This window comes from Peromyscus eremicus, chromosome 2 (assembly GCF_949786415.1).
Source record: "Peromyscus eremicus chromosome 2, PerEre_H2_v1, whole genome shotgun sequence".
NCBI classification, from domain to species: Eukaryota; Metazoa; Chordata; class Mammalia; order Rodentia; family Cricetidae; genus Peromyscus; species Peromyscus eremicus.
The window spans coordinates 37,528,287-37,548,065 of NC_081417.1; the positions used below are offsets into that span (position 1 = coordinate 37,528,287).

The window sequence follows — 19,779 nt, forward strand, 5'->3', positions numbered from 1 at the left end:
TACCATGGAATTATACCAGCATTGGGTTGTTAACCACGATATGAAATAAATATCTATGAAACTTTATTGCTAATAATAAATAATTCAACAAAAGAGTGTGTGAGTACATGATCATAGGCAAATACACATATAAAAGGACTTTGGATAATTCATATACACACTCTGCCCTTAAACTTGAATATAACTCCTACTCAGAGTTGTGTATAGTGACTCTAATTTTAAAAGTGGCAGAGAAAGGGGGAGAAAAAGGAAGAAATTCACAGCAGAGTAAACCGACAAACACCACCATAAGCCAAGCAATCAAGGGCAGTCAGTTGGTTACCTGGTAGTACACCCTTGATAGTAAACAATAGAAATGGGATTTTATCTCTATGTTTTCTTTCATTTATTTATTTATTTGTTTGTTTATTCATTTATTTATTTATATTTGTTTATTTATTTATTGGTTTTTGAGACAGGTTTTCTCTGAGCAGCTTTGGATCCTGTCCTGGAACTTGCTCTGTAGAGCATGCTGGCCTTGAACTCACAGAGATACACTTGTATCAGCTCCTAAGTGCTGGGATTAAAGGCATGTGCCACCATCACCTGGCTTTATGTTTTCTTTTCATAAATACATGATGTCAGTAAGTTATGACATGAAATGTATATTCCTTCATGGAATCTTGGAACAAAGTAGATTTGTTTTTGTGCCTAATTCCCCTTCAAAATCCAGCTCATGGCAATTTGAACAATGTGTAGATTTCATTACTAATGTACCAACAATGGGCAATTTTGACAAGTGTCTCCTCCTATATTCTATAATAATCTGAGGTGTTAATACTAGCTGGAATCTGAGTGGGAGACACATAGGTACTCTGTTACATCTTTGCAATAATTCTGTGACCCTAAAACTGCACTAAAATTAAAACATAATTGAAACAAAAGAAACACAAGTTTTGGAAATGATTTTCATTAAAAAATAATAGCCTGATTTTTTTTTTGTACCAGCAACTCTTAAAAACAGCCTGTGATTTGGACTGAAATGTACGTTCCTATCAAATGAGAGTGGGTTCCACAGTGAAATGTGTTTGCCCCAGGAATGAAGAATTACAACCTCCATCCTGGCTGGTCCAAGGCCCTCAACTTCCGTCCTATGTTAGTTACTCTTCCTGTTGCTATGGAAATACACCTCACAGAAGAAACTTACAGAGAAATCATGGTGGTAAAGCAAGGGCAGAGCCATGTGGTCTACAATAGTAGCCGGCAACAATGAATGCTCATGTGGTGGTAGGCCAGGAAGCAAAGAGAGCAGGCTGCCCCCACAAAGGGGATAGCCTTGAAAGCCCCCATCAGTGCCCTGTTTCCACCACAACAACCCTGTATACCCATAACTGCAGATTTTAAAAGAACAGCCAGTCCCATACAAAACATTTAAAACACAAGTCTGTGGATGTTTCAGACTCAAACTGTATCACTGTCTTAGGAGAGGATGGAGAAGGTGAAGGTACTGGTTTAGATAGTGCCTGGTACTTCACAAGAAGGCCACATCTAGGTCCCAACTCTTTCACAAAGGTGAATGGGAAAGACTCAAAGTAAGTTATTGAAGGGGAATTTAGCATAAAAGCTAGTCAGTCTTAGAATCTACAACTTAGATGTACACTGATGCATATTATTAGGATTTAATTTAATTTTTAAATTGTCAACTATGAGATTTGGCCTTGCAGAGCTGCCCAAAGAAGCTGTGCAAGTATGAAAATATTGGGTTTATTAGGTTTTAAATTCTGTGTGTGTGTGTGTGTGTGTGTGTGTGTGTGTGTGTGTGTGTAGAAACAGTTTCAAAATGTTTCATGTAACAAAGATGGAAAACCACATCCCCAAAATTCCAAAAGCAGAACACGCAATCTCCCATGTTTAAAGACAAAATAAATGAACCATGATTTTAGTTTACTAAGGAGAAATCAAAGGCCGGAGCTCCTCAATTAAAACAGAAAGTATAAAGTGACCAAGAAAACAATACTTATTAATTTAAAAAAGTATTTTTGTTGTTTAGTTTCTTGTCCCAAATATTAAAACCCATTCTTATAAGAAAGGATATGACTAATAGGTCAGTTTTGTTATTTTCCCCACAGTGGTTCAAGATATTAAGCAATATTACCAACTGGCTTGCTGTCCTAATGCCTTGAACGTTAGACTGGTCTTGGTTTGTTGCAGGTGGTATAAAGTGGACTTGGAAGAGGGCTCAGCAGAGACTGGGAAGAACCTTACACTGTTGACACAGTAACATGAAGACCGAGCAAGTATTACTCTCAGATGATTTCAATGTTGTGCTTCAGCTCTCCCTGTACTAGAGCTAGAAATAGAAGGTCCCAGTTTGCCTACCTTGGATTGGCAAGAGTGCCAAACGTCTGAAGTCCACCCATCAGCCTGCCTATAATTCTTCGTGATGGGGTCAAGAAGTTAAAATCCTGAACATTTTTCGAAAACAAGAGCTGATGTGTTCTTCCTTTCTAAGTTTATTCAAAAACTTTCTGCAGGGTATTAAGCTACATCTCAGTGTAGCACACTGTTTTCATATTCCCAAGAGCAAGCTCTCAGGGCTGCTTTTGGAAGAAATGTCATTCATCCTTTTTCTAAAACACTTTTGCCATAAGTACAGCAAATACCCAGGGACTGGGAGTGGTGGTGGGAATGAGTGACATGGATCATATGGAGAACAGCTACTAGTCCTGAATCAACAGATCCTTCTATCTGCTAGCAGAGGAAGAGCTTTATACAAACCAGCAGTATTGTTATTCCATATGGATAGTTTATTTTTGGGTTCTCCAAATTCTATAAACCACTGATTTATGATAATCTGACCACAGAAGTTCGGTATATTTAGAGAGTAAAAGAGTGCCCTTTGTTGAAAGCAACATTTTAATTCTGAATTAACTATTTTTCCCCTGGGTAGGAACATGCAAATAATGTACTGATGTTTCCTATTTTTTTTTTCAGACAGACTTTTTCGGTTTCATTTGAACTCTCAAGTCACAGAACCCCTCCAGAGTGATGATCCATAAAGTATGATGTACGTAAGGCTAGCGAGTGAGTTAGCTCAGTGAAGAAAGGCATTTGCTGCCAAGGCTGACAACCTGTGTTTTATCCCTAGGACTTAGACAATGGAAAGAAAGAAAGGAAAGTTGTCCTCTGGCCTCTACACACATGCCAACACACACACATGAAATAAATAAATGTAGTATGTTTAAAGCATGATGTACATAAAATAAAATTAGTCTGCTCCAGTTATATTTCATAGATGGCTTCAAGTGACCAAGAATTAATTCTGTATTTCTATTAAAGTAAAATTTCCTCTAAGTAATTTATACAGTTAAGTTAGGAAAGCCAATACTACCTTTTAGCACTTGTTAACAAAATGTCTCATATGATTAGTCTGAAATCATCAATTTCTTTTTCATAAATAGCATTTCTGTAGCCCAATTATTTGGGAACTGTAAAAATCAATTAAAAAATAAGAAGAGAGAATTAACAAAGTCTGAGAACTGTGATGTTTAATGAATAAGTTCTGAGGGAAAAAAATCATAACAAAATTATAGAAAATATGATAAATTGGAGAGAGAGAGAGAGAGAGAGAGAGAGAGAGAGAGAGAGAGAAGCACAAAATGAATTCATATTATTTCAGAAAATGGAGTCTGTCCTGTTTGCTCTTCTGTGTTGAGCAAGCCCTGGGAAAGCATGTCACTGCACTATGCAATGCTTTCTGCTTGGTGACTTCCTCCCCAGAGAAAAAAATGAAAGATTATGGGAGTCCATGAAAAATGAGTCACTTCCCCTAGCACTCCCCCTAGTCCCTTGATTCTGTGGATGTACAAGTCCTTTGACATCAGCTATTTCACACTGTAGACTTTATAGGAAACAGGAACAGCACAAATGATTCTTGTCCATGGAGATGCAAACTGCATCCATTGAAAATGTAATTGATTGTTAGCCTAGGGAAATGGGTTTAATTTTTGCTGCTTTTGCATCTATTTATAATGTCATTTTAACATTTCTTAGTTGCCCTTTTATATGAATGGATTCTCCTTGAATGGTCATAACATTTAACTTGCTCCTTCATTAAATTATTGGTTTTATAAATTTGACATGCATTCCTCTATGTGTGTGTTCATGTGCACATGTATGTAGTGGGTGCACACATGTGGAGAAGGTGACAGAGGACAATCTCGCCTCAGGTGTAAGTTACTCATGTGTCACCCCACTATCTTTTTGAGACAAGGTCAACTCTCCCTGGCCTGAAGCTCACCAAGTAAGCGAGGCTGGCCCAAGAGGTCAAGCTTGTCACTGCCTCTCCAGCTACGTGGCTACAAACTTCCTCCACCACATTTAGCTGTTTTGCTTTTTACCATGAGTTTGGGGATGGAACTGTCCGTGTACTTACAACGCAAGCAGGTGATGGACTAAGCTATCTTTCCAGTCCTGACTTCTTTTTATATTTCTATGAGAGCTATGAATATAACCTTTTAAGAATTGTTATTTAACAATGGATGTCAAAAATGTCAAATATCAATGGCAAAATAGGATTTTGTTTTGCAAAACATAATGTATATGTCTAGTTCCGAAAAGGGGATAAACAATGGTAGTAATAATAGTTATTTTGATTTTCCAAACATCTGAAGAACAAAATGTATATTACTCACTTTCTGTAAGTAAATGTGCCTTCTCCATCAGAAATATAGCTGGAAGCTGATTTTCACTGAAGGTCACAGAGTGCAACCCTGAGGAAGCCAGACAAGCCTGAATGGGTGTAAGAAGAGATTCGGAGTCGCTGTGTTGCATGGAAGCAGTCCCTTTCCAGTTCAGATGGTACATCTGGCAAACCAAGCCCAAGAGTCAGGAATATCTTCACGCTTCCAGTGCTGTATTTCCTGGCTGACGCTCTCAGGGACAGCAAAGCTGCCACTTGTCACCCTGAGTGAGTTTATGCTGCCTGTGCGATTGCCATTCTGTCATCTGGCCGTCACCACCTTCATGAAGTTGTGACTACTTTCCAGAAAGTTCCAGACACTGTTGACTTGAATCTGTAGTTCTCGGGAGTGTCTTAACTATTTAGGTTGCTAGTACTTCTTAGCTGTCTGTGACCACCCCATAGCCTCCATCAGTAACGAGGACATTTCAAGACACTGTATTATGTTTATTCCTCATTATTCCTCCAGGTAACATGACATTTTAAGTACATTAGTTTCTTTATAAAAGGTGTGACAAGACTTAGAAATATTTAAATTTGATAAATTTTTTACTTTACTTTATTGAGTAAGCATTAGCCTTACGGTGGCAAATGATAAAGGGTTTACATTTTGAAATTATTCCTACCTTGAGTTGTCAGGTGACTCACTTGTGAAAAGCATGCAATTTCTTAAATTCAACTTTCAGAGCTATTTTGAAGATTTGAAAAGCAGACTCATAAAGTATCTTTTTTTTTTCATTTGCTCAAAGATCAAAATGCTAGCTGGATCTGATGTTATATTCCTTTAATTCCAGCACTTGGGAGGCAGAGGAAGGCATATTTCTGTGAGTTCAAGGCCACCCTGGTCTACATGGTAAGGTACAGGATGGCCAGGGCTGCAGAAAGAGATTCTATCTCAACTCTTTCCCTGGCCCAAAAGAAAAATCCAAATGCCAGACTGAAATAATATATTAAAAATAGACTATATAGAATAAAATGAGGTTTATTTTATTCTATATAGTCTATATATATATTATATACAGAATAATTTTAGGCTTAATTTCAAAGGAGATTATGTTGCCTCAGTTTTCCTATTTAGATCTCAACACAATTACCTAATGTAATGTGGTTACAGTTAATGACTATATTTAAGTAAGTAAATAAAACAAAAACTAACAACCCCACCAAAAGGAAACAAAACAAAACAAAAGAACTAAGACTTTGATCTGTTAAGCGATGATCAAAGTTTAAGAAGAAATGTTAAATATATTAAAACATCAACAGTATGGTTTATTTGAGTTTTAGTGTGTGCTAATTTTTGTTGTTGTTGTTTGTTTGTTTGTTTTGTTTTGCTGATTTTACAACCTAAAGAGAAAAATGAAATGAAAGCCTAAGCAAGAAAAAAAAATAAATAGAAAATAATGCCATTTTATGTCTCACATTGTAAACAGGTTCCAAATGGAGAATTTTAATGCATATTTCCCGAAGACCAAATGCATAAAAATTTGAAAAAAAACCTATTAACTAATTCATAAGTCACTAATCAAGACCACACAATTTTACTATGATGATAATTTATTGGCTTATGAATAGCTAACATCTAAACATCAACTAATATGAAATGAAAATTCCATGAAATAATGAACCATGGTGATAGATAGGTAACATTTACTCTGAGTGGTTCACACATATTTGTAAAGTACACGCAGAGAGTCAGTAATGGATCTCGTAAACTAGAGAAATTTATACTTCCAATAAACAAACAAAACATGATTGAGAACAGATGAGTACACGAAACTCAAATGTATTAATGAAGTTAGCCTCCTCTTCCAGACTACAGAATGGGGGAAGGGTCCCCACAATGCATGATTTTAGTCTCTAGAAATTACACTGGAAAGAATTAGATAGAGAACTGCTTTTCATAGTTTAGGGTATGTAGCAACCCACGGAGACCTAAGCAAGCTTAGCAAGAAGAGCACTGAGTACTTGATACTGGATGAATCCCGAGATTTCCTGTTTCTAAGAATCTTTCAGCAGGTGTTGATGTAATCACACTCAAGCAGCAAGCCTTTCCAAGCACTTCTAACAAGAAGGCACAAATATCAAAACTCACTCTAACATGCCTATTCTTTGTATGTAGCCCATATCACACAAGCCTCAGTGATCTCCTTTCACAGTCTTAGACCAGAAGCAGGAGGCATCCCCAGCCTTTCCACAGAAGCATCTCATTCAGCCCCAACAAATGGTAAGGCTGTAGTTAAGAGCTTACGTGATCACAAAATTCTAAATGACTACTCTACTGGTGGGCATTTGGGAAAAATACTTATATTTTCCTCCCTGTGTATAACATTAATTGTTCAAATATATTCTAGATCTTCGCATCAAATCACCAAATTGAAAGTTAGTATTCATGTTCCAGTGCTACCACGTTTTGCCCATTTATTTTGATGCTTGTGAACTTGCACATCTTTCCAGCTGTTTCTTTCCTTCCTATCATTCATTATTCCTTTCTGTGTTTTTTGAAAAGTTTCTATTATGTCTGGATAGATAGGCAAACCTATAGAGACTGGGTATTCCACATCCCCCTCCTAGTGATATTTGGAAGCAAGTGAGAATTTCAGTGCCCGTGCACCATCCTGATAGGAATTACCCAGTATGCTCAGGAGATCTGAGGTCTTTCAAATAGACTCTTGAATTAGGAAGAAGTGGAGAAGCAGGTCGGTTCCTGTTGAGAAGCAGCATTCAATCCAAGAGTTGAGTCCTATCCCTGAACTTCCTTCACTTTCAGCAGAGTCACACTGCTTTCTTAATGATCGCCATGGGTTTGCTTCAGGTCTCAGGGGCTCTGCCAAAGTTCTGAGGGTTTCCAAATGCCTGTCAGTCGGTGCAAAGCTCTGTGCAACAGAACACTTTTCAGTATCTTCACAAATAAAGGCAGGAATCTGGGGCATTTTCCAAGAATGTGTCTTACATTTTAATAAGTACAGCAAAGAGCACCATGACAAGCATTTGTCACATGAGTGAGTACTGACCTATTATAAGTCTCTCTCTCTCTCTCTCTTTCACTCTCTCTCTTCTTGTCTGTCTGTCTGTCCTTTTTTTGCTCATTCCCAGTACAAAACATATGTTTATCATTTACAAATATATCAACAAATGTTTGTGAATGGAAACATATGATAGCACTAGGTTCATGGACTTTCTCCTCCATTTTCAGATAACTGGACAGAAAGTATCTCTCTACCAATGAGGAACAAAAGCAATTTTGATAACACTATTTATTGTAATTTTCTAAACATGGCCAGTGAACAGATGTGTATTAGGAGCCTGGAAGATAGATGGGGAAAGCCCAGATGAGTGTTTCATTTCACATGATAGACTGATGACATGCTATGTTTGTGAGGTCCTCTTAAAACTCACTTCCTCCATGTAGGATTTCAAAGAGTGTCCTCCACTGGAGTCTTCTCCCTAGAGGCAAGCAGGTTGAAAATGTCAGGAAGGGACAGAAAGAACAATACAATGTGTAGAGGTCGATGAGCTCCCCCTTGCTTGCACAAATGATGCCTGTGAGGCTGTCACTTTGACAACCTCAGGTTCTCTGAGGGAGACAGCATTTCTTTCCAAACAAAGACACATCTTATAAGTACTTTTCAGTTCATGTAAACAAATAATCAGTAAAGCTTACTCAATATTAGGGGAGAATGCTAGGCAGTTTTATGAAAATTTCCATTGTTAACTTTCTATGTTCTTAAAATTAGATGAAGCCACTAATTCCATGTGATATAAATTTTCATGAAGCTCCAACATCTGGACTTAAGACCATCCTACAAAAAGAGAACATATTACTAATTATTTGTCTTTCTGTTTAGTCTTTCTAGACATAGTAGCCCGTGCTTAGCCAAGTCTCTATCATGTGTGTCTTTTGCTAAAACACCAAACACTGGTAACCAGTGTGGCTGAGACCAATAAAACTTAAAGCATCAAATTAAATATATTTAAATTATCAATCAAATCGTTGGTTTGGATAAGTTATATTTTTAGACTGCATAGGCAGGAATATTTGTAAACAAATTCTGTGATGTCATGAGTTGATAAATTCTAGGACATCATATGTGTTTAAAAGATAGCTAAATAACTGTGAATGAAGCTTAAAATGGTTTTCACAGCATATTTTCTGACTTTTCAAAGTCCCTCATACATGTTACCTCATTGGACTGTTGTGATTTGTTCATTTTTGTTTCTTAGTACAATTTAAGGCCAAGACATCCTCCGGCCAATTTGATACGTTGAGAAATTGAAGCTGTGAGGAGTGGGGCTAAAGGAGGCATCAGTGCGGCTGCAGCCAGCCTGACACTCTACCACCACACTGGAATCAAAAGTCATTTATCATTCAAAATTAAATTCACTTCCGTTTTAAAAGTGGGGGTTTTCTTTGGTTGAATGATGGTTTTTGACGCTTAGTTTTTTTTTGTTTTTTGTTTGTTTGTTTGTTTGTTTTACATGTTCTGAACAATTAGATCTGGGGAAAATAAAGGCAGAATGCTCATGTCAGTAACAGGCTGGTATTTCTGAAAATTCAAACAGTACAGATCAATGTGGTGATATTTCTTCCCAAATCATGGTTTCCACTAGTATAAACACACACAAATCAATATACTACAATTTAAAAGTCTCCAAATGCTTCTAAGATTATAGGATATTTCAATATACAAGGCAGTCAAAAAGATAGGCTAGTACCTTTAATCCCAGCACTCAGGAGGCAGAGGCAGGTGGTTCTCTGTGAGTTCAAGGCCAGCCTGGTCTACAGACTGAGTCAGGGCTGTTACACAGAGAAATCCTGCCTCAAAAAAACAAACAAAAACAAAACAAAACAACAGCAGCAACAACAAAGATTCGATAGCCCTGTTATTCTTAAAGTATAAGCTATCTGGAGAAATAAAATTCATAGAAGTCCTCTAAAACCTGAGGAAATTTAACTTGAGTCTCCAAGTTGACCACTTAGTCTCTCATAGTTGAACAACTAACCAAGAATGTGTTCGACCCTTCCAGTGTGTCTCTCTCATGGCTAATTTTCTTCCCTTTCCCCTCAGTTGCCCAGAGAATGAGAACAAGATGGCAAATTGCTATTGGTGATGAATACACTAAGTGGCCACTGTGTGAAGCCTGTAAGGCAGGTCTCTGAACACTGGAGGACTTGAAGTACAATTTCAGTGTTCTCAGCTGCTCCCTGAAGAGACGGCTTTTATTCCTTCTAGCTAGGAAACAATGGTTTTCCCAATTTGTCTAGATGACGCCAATCTTCTGCCAAGACTTGCTGACTACTGAGGATTTTCTTGATGATCGAGTGTCAACAGACAATAAATAGGCTTCTTGACACCCCTGCTTCTTCCAACTGTGCCACAGTTGTGAGTGCACACACCATAGCAAATGATAGCAAATGGTAATGATACCAATATAAAATCATCCTTGTAAGGCTCACACAGAATTAAAGTAGACAGGTGAGGAAGTGTGGAGGACTTATGCCTTTCTGTCAATGAAAAGGGTGTTTTAAACGTTCAGAAGAAATGTCTTATTAGACACACAACCTGTACTTGGGAAACCTCTCATATGTCCACTGACTTAGGTACAAAGTTAACATTCTTTAAAACTGCAGCAGTCCATATAGGAGAGTCTCAACAGAACCTTTGCACCTCTACCAATGAGCTGATACCAAGTCCTCCAGGGGTATCTAACACCAGTGAAGTTTTTTGTTTTTGCCTTTAAAGGTTTTTCCATTATCTTATTCTTGTTGATACACCAGAGCTTACTATAGCTCATGCCTTCCCATTCCAATGCCCTGCCAGTCTCAGATAAATACCAGCATTATCTGAGAACCCATCTCTGCTATTTCGAATGACAAGAGAACCCACACACCATTTGTTTCATACACTGGAATCTGGCTACAAGCCTCATCCACAAATCATTGAGTTGGGCCTCCAATAAGTGAAGAGCTTAAAATTAAAAGTCTCTAGTTGATAATACAGGAAAAGGAGCACTTGGCAGAGAGGATCACAAACTTGTCCATGGCCAAGTGAACAGTCAAAGACAAGAGGTATGGCCTCTGATTTTTAGAGTCAGAAGGATAACTCAGTGAAGGGCTGAGCTCCACATGTCTGTCAAAGCTTCTTCAGACTTCCAAATGATGCATCTCTCCTTCCCGCCCCCTGGGGGTGCTAAGGAAATAGAACGCTTTCAGAGCACACATCCATCCATTTCAGTTCACATTTTCTTAACTTTAAAGACAAGTATTTTAAATATCAAGTCATCCAAATAGCATAATACTTTGGTAATTTCCTTTTAGAAAAGGGATCAAAAACACCCAAATTCAATTTCCTTTGAAAAACAAAGAGGGTAAAAGGGGTAGAAAAGAGGAAGAAAGGGGCATGTGGAGGAGGGGAAGGGCAGGTATAGGGAAACTATGCCTTTAAAAACAAAAACAAGAAAAGGTATTTCCTGAAACATGGTTTCACTTACCATGAATTTCTAATATAATCACAGCTGAGGTTAAAAAAGGTTTTAAATATGGATGAGAAAATAAATTACAAACTCAGAGAAAGTTGAAGAGAGAGAGAGGCTGGGGTGAAGTGGCCCCTACAAGATCCCATGAGCTGTTAGCAAAGGAGGCCTTTGCCACAGTCTTAGCTATTTTACACTTAAAAAAATGTCCTCAGTAAATAAAGAATATTCTAATTGCAGATCTAAATTTACCTTTTCCCCATTCCATTTGCATTTTAACTCTCATTTGCATCTCTTGCTTCAATCAATAAGTATTTTTTATTCATCTCTCACTAATCTTTAGACAAAGCACAGACTGGCTCTCTCATTAGGAGGCATTTATTTACAACAGTGTGTGTCTAAGATCTCTCTGGTACTAATTTCCTACAAAAAAAATTTTATGACCTACTTCACTGAAATGTTCTTACTTCCCACCCTATTCAAATAAAATTAAACAATAATGCTAGCACAGAATGCCCTCTTAAGAAGTTCCTGAGTTATCTGTCACTCACAGAAGGAAAGGAAGTCAATGCAACTGGCCAAGCTATTCCTCAACCCAAGCAGAACATAAAACGCCATCATCATTTATTTCAGTTAGGTATCAAGACAGTTGTAGGTGTCAGGACAAATAGTTGAACAAGAACTTACCCTCATTATAAAATGTTTGCCATGGGAGAACAGACAGACCCAATTAGGATCAAGAACAGAAGTTCTTTGACACATGTACTATCAAGCTGCCACAGGAAAGAGCTAAGAGGAAAAAGCATCCAGGCTTTCATTCCTTTACTAGGCAGCTACTGAGTAATGGAAAGCGCTGAGAACTGTTGTAATCACGCCATGTGTGCTATGAGGGCAAAAGGCAGAGTCACGCTTGAAAATGTTTTCAAACTTAGTTTTGAAGACTTAGTCAATTAGCATATTAATGAAGCTGGATAAGGAGGAGGTCTCAGAAATACGGAAAATCTTGTTTAAGACACAACAGAACAAACCCAGGAAACCATGAGAATTCCAAGGAGAAGCACCAAGGATGCCAGCCACTGAAATGTATGCTGTGTTGTCAGACAGGCAAGTTTGTGTAATAGAGATGGGCTCAGGTTGATATTCTGCTTTCCTACTGCATCCTCACATGGGGTAAGTACATCATCTTCACAGGAGGTGGAGAGAGTGAAATCCAGCTTTTTGAACTTGGTAGACCCTACCAGCAACAGCTACTATTATCCAAGATGATAAGCCATGTTATCTGTTCCGACTAGTGGAAAATTAACAGCAAGATTGTCCACACCTGGGAAGGGTTGGGAAACCCAAAGGGCTTTAAAGTCACTGGTGCATTTAGGAAGTTAAATGTGGTCTGTGTTCACATTTGCATGTATGAACAGACCCTGCTTCTGTGTCAATTGCTCCAATGTTCTTTTATATCAAGTGTGAAATTCATGTCTGGAGAATTGGTCCATAATTTTATGGATATATGTAACCTCAGACCACCTTTTCCCACAAATAACACCTTTATCCAGGAGAGAAGAAACTTGAACAAACCAAAACCAAAACCAAAACCAACAAATAAACAAAACAAACAAAAACCAGTGATGCTATTATAACACAGTCATTGTGATTCACTCTGCTTTTAAGGGTTACTAGTGTAGTAGGATGCATCTGTGCCGGGATGAAATAATTTTAGGATGAATTAAATTGCCCTTAAGAACAAAACAGGGACTGGAGAGATAGCTGAGTGGTTGAGAGCACCTGTGCTCTTGCAGAGGACTTGGGTTCAGTCCCCAGCACATATATGTTACCATGTGAAACTCTAGTGACAGGGCATCTGGTACTCTCTTCTCTTCTCTGCTAGGGCATTGCATGCACGTACATGTACAGGCAGCACTCATACACACACACACACACACACACACACACACACACACACACAGAGAGAGAGAGAGAGAGAGTCAATCTCTATGCAAATAACCTATTTCTAAATTTAAATAAAAATAATATACATTTTTTTCCAAGTTGTTGATGTCACGTTCAAGAGTTCATTTAGTAATAATAAAATGGTCGAGAGACAGCCCGAACTGACCTACTCTAGTGATGGGATGGCCAAACACCCTAATTGTTGTGCTAGAAACCCCATCCAATGACTGAGGGAACTGGATGCAGAGATCCACGGCTAGGCCCCAGGTGGAGCTCCAGGAGTCCAATTAGCGAGAAAGAGGATGGTTTATATGAGCAAGAATTGTTGAGATCAAGGTTGGATAAAGCACAGGGACAAATAGCCAAACAAAAATTAACACATGAACTATGAACCAATGGCTGAGGGGTCACCAACTGGATCAGGCTCTCTGAATGGGTAAGATAGTCAATTGGCTTGATCTGTTTGGGAGGCATCCAGGCAGTGGGACTGGGTCCTGTGCTCATTGCATGAGTTGGCTGTTTGAAACCTGGGGCTTATATAGGGTCGCTTGGCTCGGCCTGGGAGGAGGGGACTGGACCTGCCTGGACTGAGTCTACCAGGTTGATCTCAGTCCTCGGGGGAGGCTTTGCCCTGGAGGAGGTAGGAATAGCGGGGAGGCTGGGGGGAAGGGGAGGGGGGCAGGAGGGGGAAGAACAAGAGAATCCATGGCTGATATATAGAACTGAATTGTATTGTAAAATAAAATTTAAAAAAAAAGAATTTAATTAAAAAAATGAGCAGGAATAATTATGAGAATAGTGACTATTATTAAGAATGTTCAATTTTGGGCTGGAGAGATGGCTCAAGTGGTTAAGAGCATCAACTGCTCTTCCAAAGGTCCTGAGTTCAATTCCCAGCAACCACATGGTGGCTCACAACCACTTGTGATGAGATCTGGTGCCCTCTTCTGGCCTGCAGGGACACATGCAGACAGAATACTGTATACATAACAAATAAATAAATCTTTACAAAAAAAAAAGAATGTTTAATTTTGAAGGATTTAAAATGTTTCATTGTGCCTATTTTCTCAAAAGTGACTACTCAAGTAGGGGAAAACACTTAAATGCTTCGATTTTCTTCAATGCCATGGAAAACAAAAGTGGGTGGGCAAAGCTAGAAACAAGAGGTCCCACATTTGGGGGTGATCCTAATGACCTTCATGAGTAAATGGTAGATAATAGAAGGGACAGAATGGGGAGATGTGACTCATTTTTGTGGCTATTTTCTTTGAATTGAAACATTTTCCCCAAGGGGGGAGGGAATAGTATAAGTCTCAGGTTGAAATTTAAAAAAAAAATAAGAAGAAGAACAAGGGCTTTTTTAAAAGACATAATTTTAAGTAAAGTAGGAAACATTATAAAGAGGCTAAGAAGACCAGTTATGTGGAGAATGGAGAAGTTGAAGCAAGAAACTAAAGCAAACAAAGCCAGAAGGCAGAGAGAAAAAAGCAGTCATGTGTCAGGAAAACTGTCCTGTAACAAAATGTGAGAGATGGAGGAGACATATAGCAAAGGGCTGGAAAGACACCTCTGACTGCCTAGAGGTGATAGAGGCCAGCTCCAGAGTCCACAGCTCACACTCGTAGAGACATTTTACATTGGACAGTCATCAGCTACGAAGTCAGACTCCTACTTGTCTATGATGGGAGGTGGGGGTTACATCCAGGATGTCGCTCGCTGAGGCACAGTTATCTGGTAAAGGTCAAGTTCTTAACCTTGGTGGATTTCTCTCAGTGTTGACTAATCAAAACAAGTATGTGATCCAAGTGATTTTTTCTGTATATATACTTAATTTTACAACAAACTATATTTTGAAATATATTCCTGTTATTAAACTATACTTTTTGGGCAGAACTGAGAGAGACCTGAGTGCAACCTTTAAGCATTAGAATGAGATATTATCAAGCTCTGTTTATGAATGGTATTATTTTCCTGATCATGTCCCCAGTCCTTCAGTCTATGTAAAATGATAAATGCCAGTTACATTTCCAGAAGAGTGAAGAACACTTTCAGAGTTCTAATTTAATCTTGTGGTAACCTAATTATAACACTGACCTCATAAAAACCAGTTGGCAATTTGAATTTTTACTGTTTGAAATCTTTAAGCCTTTAAATTCTGTTTCATTAGGCTTTTAAAAAAATCAATAGATGTCACTTTGGAATCGGTAAAGTACCTGGATAAACTCTCCGAGGTCAGTAAAATAGGAGTGTGAACCTCATAATTCAAACCAAATACACAAAGTATTCTTTTAAAATTAAATTAACCTCTGCCTTGCAAAATGACCAAATGGCTAAAGTGACTAGCTTCCTGAACTGAGACTCAAATTTGAATGTGGAGGAAAACTGATACATGAGATACAAAAGCTCCTAAAATACCAAGGGATCCTGTCTCTAGTGTTCTCAACATGTGCTGTTCTCATTTTAAATTGTGATTGATATTTCAGGTAAATAATATCACCAAGCATTTTTCTGCATTTAAGTAAACATATTTCTATTAACATATACATGGAAACCTAATTTTGCATTTGCTATTTTTGATGTTTACCTCTGATTTCTTTTTGCATTTGACAGCAAAAAGATCAATTTCATATTTCAGATACATCTGTATTATTTAATATCCATTGTCATCATTGTGAGAAGCATGGTATCAGGAAGATATGGTGCTGGAGAAGGAGCTGAGAGTTCTACACCAGGATCTGCAGGCAACAGACAGAGCTAGTGACACTGGGCCTGGCTTGAGCATTTGAAACTCCCAAACCCCCCCTCCAGTGACACACTTCCTCCAACATGGCCACATTTCCTAATGTACTCCTAAGCATTCAAATATATCAGTCTATGGGGCCATTTTTAGGTTTTTGTAATACAACTAAGTTTTTTGGAGAAAGTTCAACAGTAAATGGAAGGCAGACTAATACTAAATAAAGAGGCAATTAATAAAATGTGGAATTTCAGAACGAGAAAGAAACAAATGGTGAGAAGCAAGAAGTATCAGGGCCTGATACACAGTTTAAAAGCATCCTCAGCAAGACTGTCCCTGATCACACAGACATTTTTGCTTAAGAACCTCCCAGCTCTCTAGTGACAGCCACCACCCTGCAGGCTCCAGCAGTCAGGTGGGTCTTTGTTTCTGCATCTCCTTCCCGCTGTCCATGACCTTTCTTTTTCCCTCAGGCTGCTCTCAGATATTCTGTGCCTGTCCCTCAACATCACCCAGTAATATTTTATTCTTCTCAAGTCCTAGCTCTGTTCTCATTTGTTCGGGAAGAGTCTCCTGACCCCACACATTTGTGCTGCCACACTGTCACCCTTGGTCCTGCTGCACATTTCATGACTCTCTGGCCCCTCCCATCATATGCCTTATTGTCAGAAAATTCACCCATTTCCTGTGTTGGCCTTTTTTTAATGTTTAAAAAGTAAATTGTTGATATATCTATTTTATGAGAATTTCCCATGGGCATATAGGTTTTGATTGAATCTACCCCACATTCCCTTTCCTCTAATTTCTCCCCTAACCCCTTTACCATGTTCCTCCCAGCTTTGTGAGCTCTCCTTTTCTTTTATTATCTTATTTTTTTTATACACAGTCTTCTTAGTGTTGCCTATATGTGCATAGTTAATGGACTATCTACTTGATAATGGTAGCTTTTCTGGAGTTTAATCCTTGAAGACAATTTACCCCCACCCCAGCAGTCAGCAATTGAAATAGAATTTCAGCTAATGGTGAAATTTTATGAGTTCCACTGTCTATGATGAGGTTTTGGCTGTGCACATCTTTTACATGCAGGCATGGCCATTGTGGTTTCATATGTGCAGTAATCCTGTAAAATCCAGAAAATACTGTTGCACTGCAAATGTGTACTGCTTCTGGCACTTAGAATTATGCCACTGCCTTGCCCATGATGATTGCTGAGCCTTAAGGGAGAAGTGTGATATAGATATCCCATTCAGAACTGAGTACTCAGTGGTATACTCTTCTCTGCATGTTGACAGTGGTAGGTCTGTGTGTTCATTGCCATCTATTGCAAAGAGAAACTTCTCTGGTGAGAGCTGAGAGGCGCACTAATACACGGGTGTAAAGATGAGGACTTAAGGGTCAGTTAAATGCTCTAGCAATTGAACAGAATAGTTGTATTTGGTTCTCCCTTAGGACCTATGACCTAGCCCACCATTGGTTTGGAGACCAGTTAGTGGTACCAGGCATTAATTCCATCTTGAGGAGTAGGCTGTAAATCTAATCAGAAAGTGGTTGGTTACTCCTGTAACATTGAAGCCACTATTGTGGCAGTAGGTATGTTTTGTCAAACCAGTCAGTAGTTACACTCCTAGAGTTCATAGCTGAGCAAGACTGTTGATGACTTTTCTCTCCCAACACCATACTTAGATCCTTTCATCACATGAAAGCTGGGAATGAGGCTTCCAAGTCAGTCAGCATCAGCTGACTTCTCCAAGCCTTGTAACTTAAGTATATGGTATCTTCAGCAATGGGGTCTTGCTATCAAATTCTAGAGCATAATTAGGAACAATGAAAATAGACTGTGGTATTTAGGGAGTCTATGAGATCCCACTGACCAACAAGGTGAAAAGAGGTAAACTACACCAGGAAGCAGGCCTTTTATTTGACCATGGTGTCTAGGAGAAACATTTTCCTGCTTTTATAGAGTAACACTATTTAAACTCTTTTTATGTATGTACATATGTTTATTTTAAGAAGCTTCTACAATATAGCATTTTCAAAGGATTTTAATATTAGTTACCTTTTTACATAACCCTTCATCTACCCTGCCTTTCCATCCACCATTCCAAAGAACATTTTATTATTATTATTATTATTATTTTCCTCTTTTCCTCTTCATATACCACCTGTGTTTTATTCCAATTTCCCTGAAATCCCGTGCTCATGGTCTCTTACTAGTTCCCTGGCTTCTGTGAACTGTCCAATTTAAACATACTTATCCGAAGATTCAAAGCTAACACTTACATAAAAGAGAAAATACAGAGAATTTGTCATATGGGGCTGGTTTACTCACTCAGAATAATAATTTATAACATCTCTACCTATTTGTCTATGAATGTTCTAATTTTATTTTCTTTTTATAGCTGAATAGTATTCTACTGAAGTAGCTTCTACTATACTGTTAGATCCTAGGACCAAACCTCAACACTTATGGGGCCTAGGACAAAATATTAAACAAGGGTCACATTGCTAAAGCTTGTGTGAAATGTACCCTAACTGCCAGGCAAACTTGGAATTACTGGAATAATTGAAACTGAAGTTCTGAGCCACATTGGTGGAATAGATAGCACAGCTGGAAATGCTCACTCCACTTCCCATCCCTGTCCCTTTCCTCAACCCTCTGCATTGAACCCCAAAGCAGTGGATACCCTACCTGCCTGACCCAAAGCTGCTTCATACACTCTAACAGCTGCTGCTTCTTCGCTTCTTAGGTCTAGAGTTCAGATGTAAGAGATAATGAACTAAGGACAGTTCCCTGAAGCAGGATTGGCATTGTTTGTGCAAGGACCCTGGGATCTTGGTAGCTAGCACGTACATGGAGAGGCTCTGAGTAGATATGTCTGCTTGGCCATATGGTTTCTGCATGTTCTATGGTCTTGGTCTCATATAAGTACCCACTGAATCTTCCCCAAGGGAAGACATGCTCATCTCCTCACCATTAACAGGACAGAGTGCCAAGCCTGGCACCTGATTCATCCCACAGTTGGTGTTGAATGAATGAGAACTATTCCGGGAAACATACATTTCTCATTTGATGGAGAAAATGGCAGAGAGTGTAACTAGCATATAGAAAGACAAAGATTGTAGCTGTTGGAACAAATCAAAATGACAGAATCAGGGAGCTTCTAATGGCAAGAGATGGGGATGGCATCCAATTTTAATGCCTATGAAAGAGCAACAAAAATTATATCTTAATACAAAGCACAGACAGACATTTAAAACTGACTAACTACACTTGTATTATGGTGTATAATGGTCACCAGATCTTAGGCAAACAAAATTACACTAAAGGTAAGACATATGAATAAAACTAAGGGAGGGAAACCAATCAAAAGTTTCTATCAAGAAGAGGCCTCAGGTCCACCAGCTCCATGGCCAAGCTGAGAAGAGCTTGGAATGAACAGTTTTCTCCAGAACGGGGAAGGTGGCTTGCAGTCGGGCATTATCCAGGATATTGTATAAAACTTGGAGACAAAATACGGTGGGGGAGGATGTGGAGGAAGTGGCTTACAGAATGCATCTTTGTCATCATATTCCTCTAACTGGGGATACAGTCGTCTAGACCCTATCAGTTATATCTTAAACTTCCATGTGAAAATTCATTTATTGTGAGTTTAGTTCAAAAAGACTGTACCATGTATTTAAGAAACAAACCTGGAATGGATTCATTTCAGTGGTACAGAATTACAAAGTAATCAGTGGAGTAAACATATTAAGGACAAAACCACGAAGTGATGCCAGACCCGACAACCTAAAGAAACATAATCTGAGGCAGGGCCTCCACTCTGGGCCTAATGGTAAGTCTCAGTGTGTCTTTGATGCAGCACAGTTTTTCTTTCATGATCTAAAGCTCTTGTCCCTATGAGGACCA

General features: G+C 38.7%; 1 protein-coding gene across 6 annotated transcripts in view; it reads right to left on the reverse strand.

Moving 5' to 3' along the window:
- The window catches only part of LOC131903434 (uncharacterized protein C8orf34 homolog), a 137,543-nt gene that overhangs the window by 19,570 nt on the left and 98,194 nt on the right, over positions 1–19,779 (reverse strand). For 5 of the 6 annotated variants that reach the window (XM_059254005.1, XM_059254007.1, XM_059254003.1 and 2 more), the window contains one exon: positions 8,117–8,164. The exons of the other annotated variant lie outside the window; for it this stretch is intronic. In XM_059254005.1, coding sequence (XP_059109988.1) covers positions 8,117–8,164 — 48 coding nt within the window. The remainder of the gene's footprint in view (positions 1–8,116; positions 8,165–19,779) is intronic. 6 annotated transcript variants of the gene reach the window in all.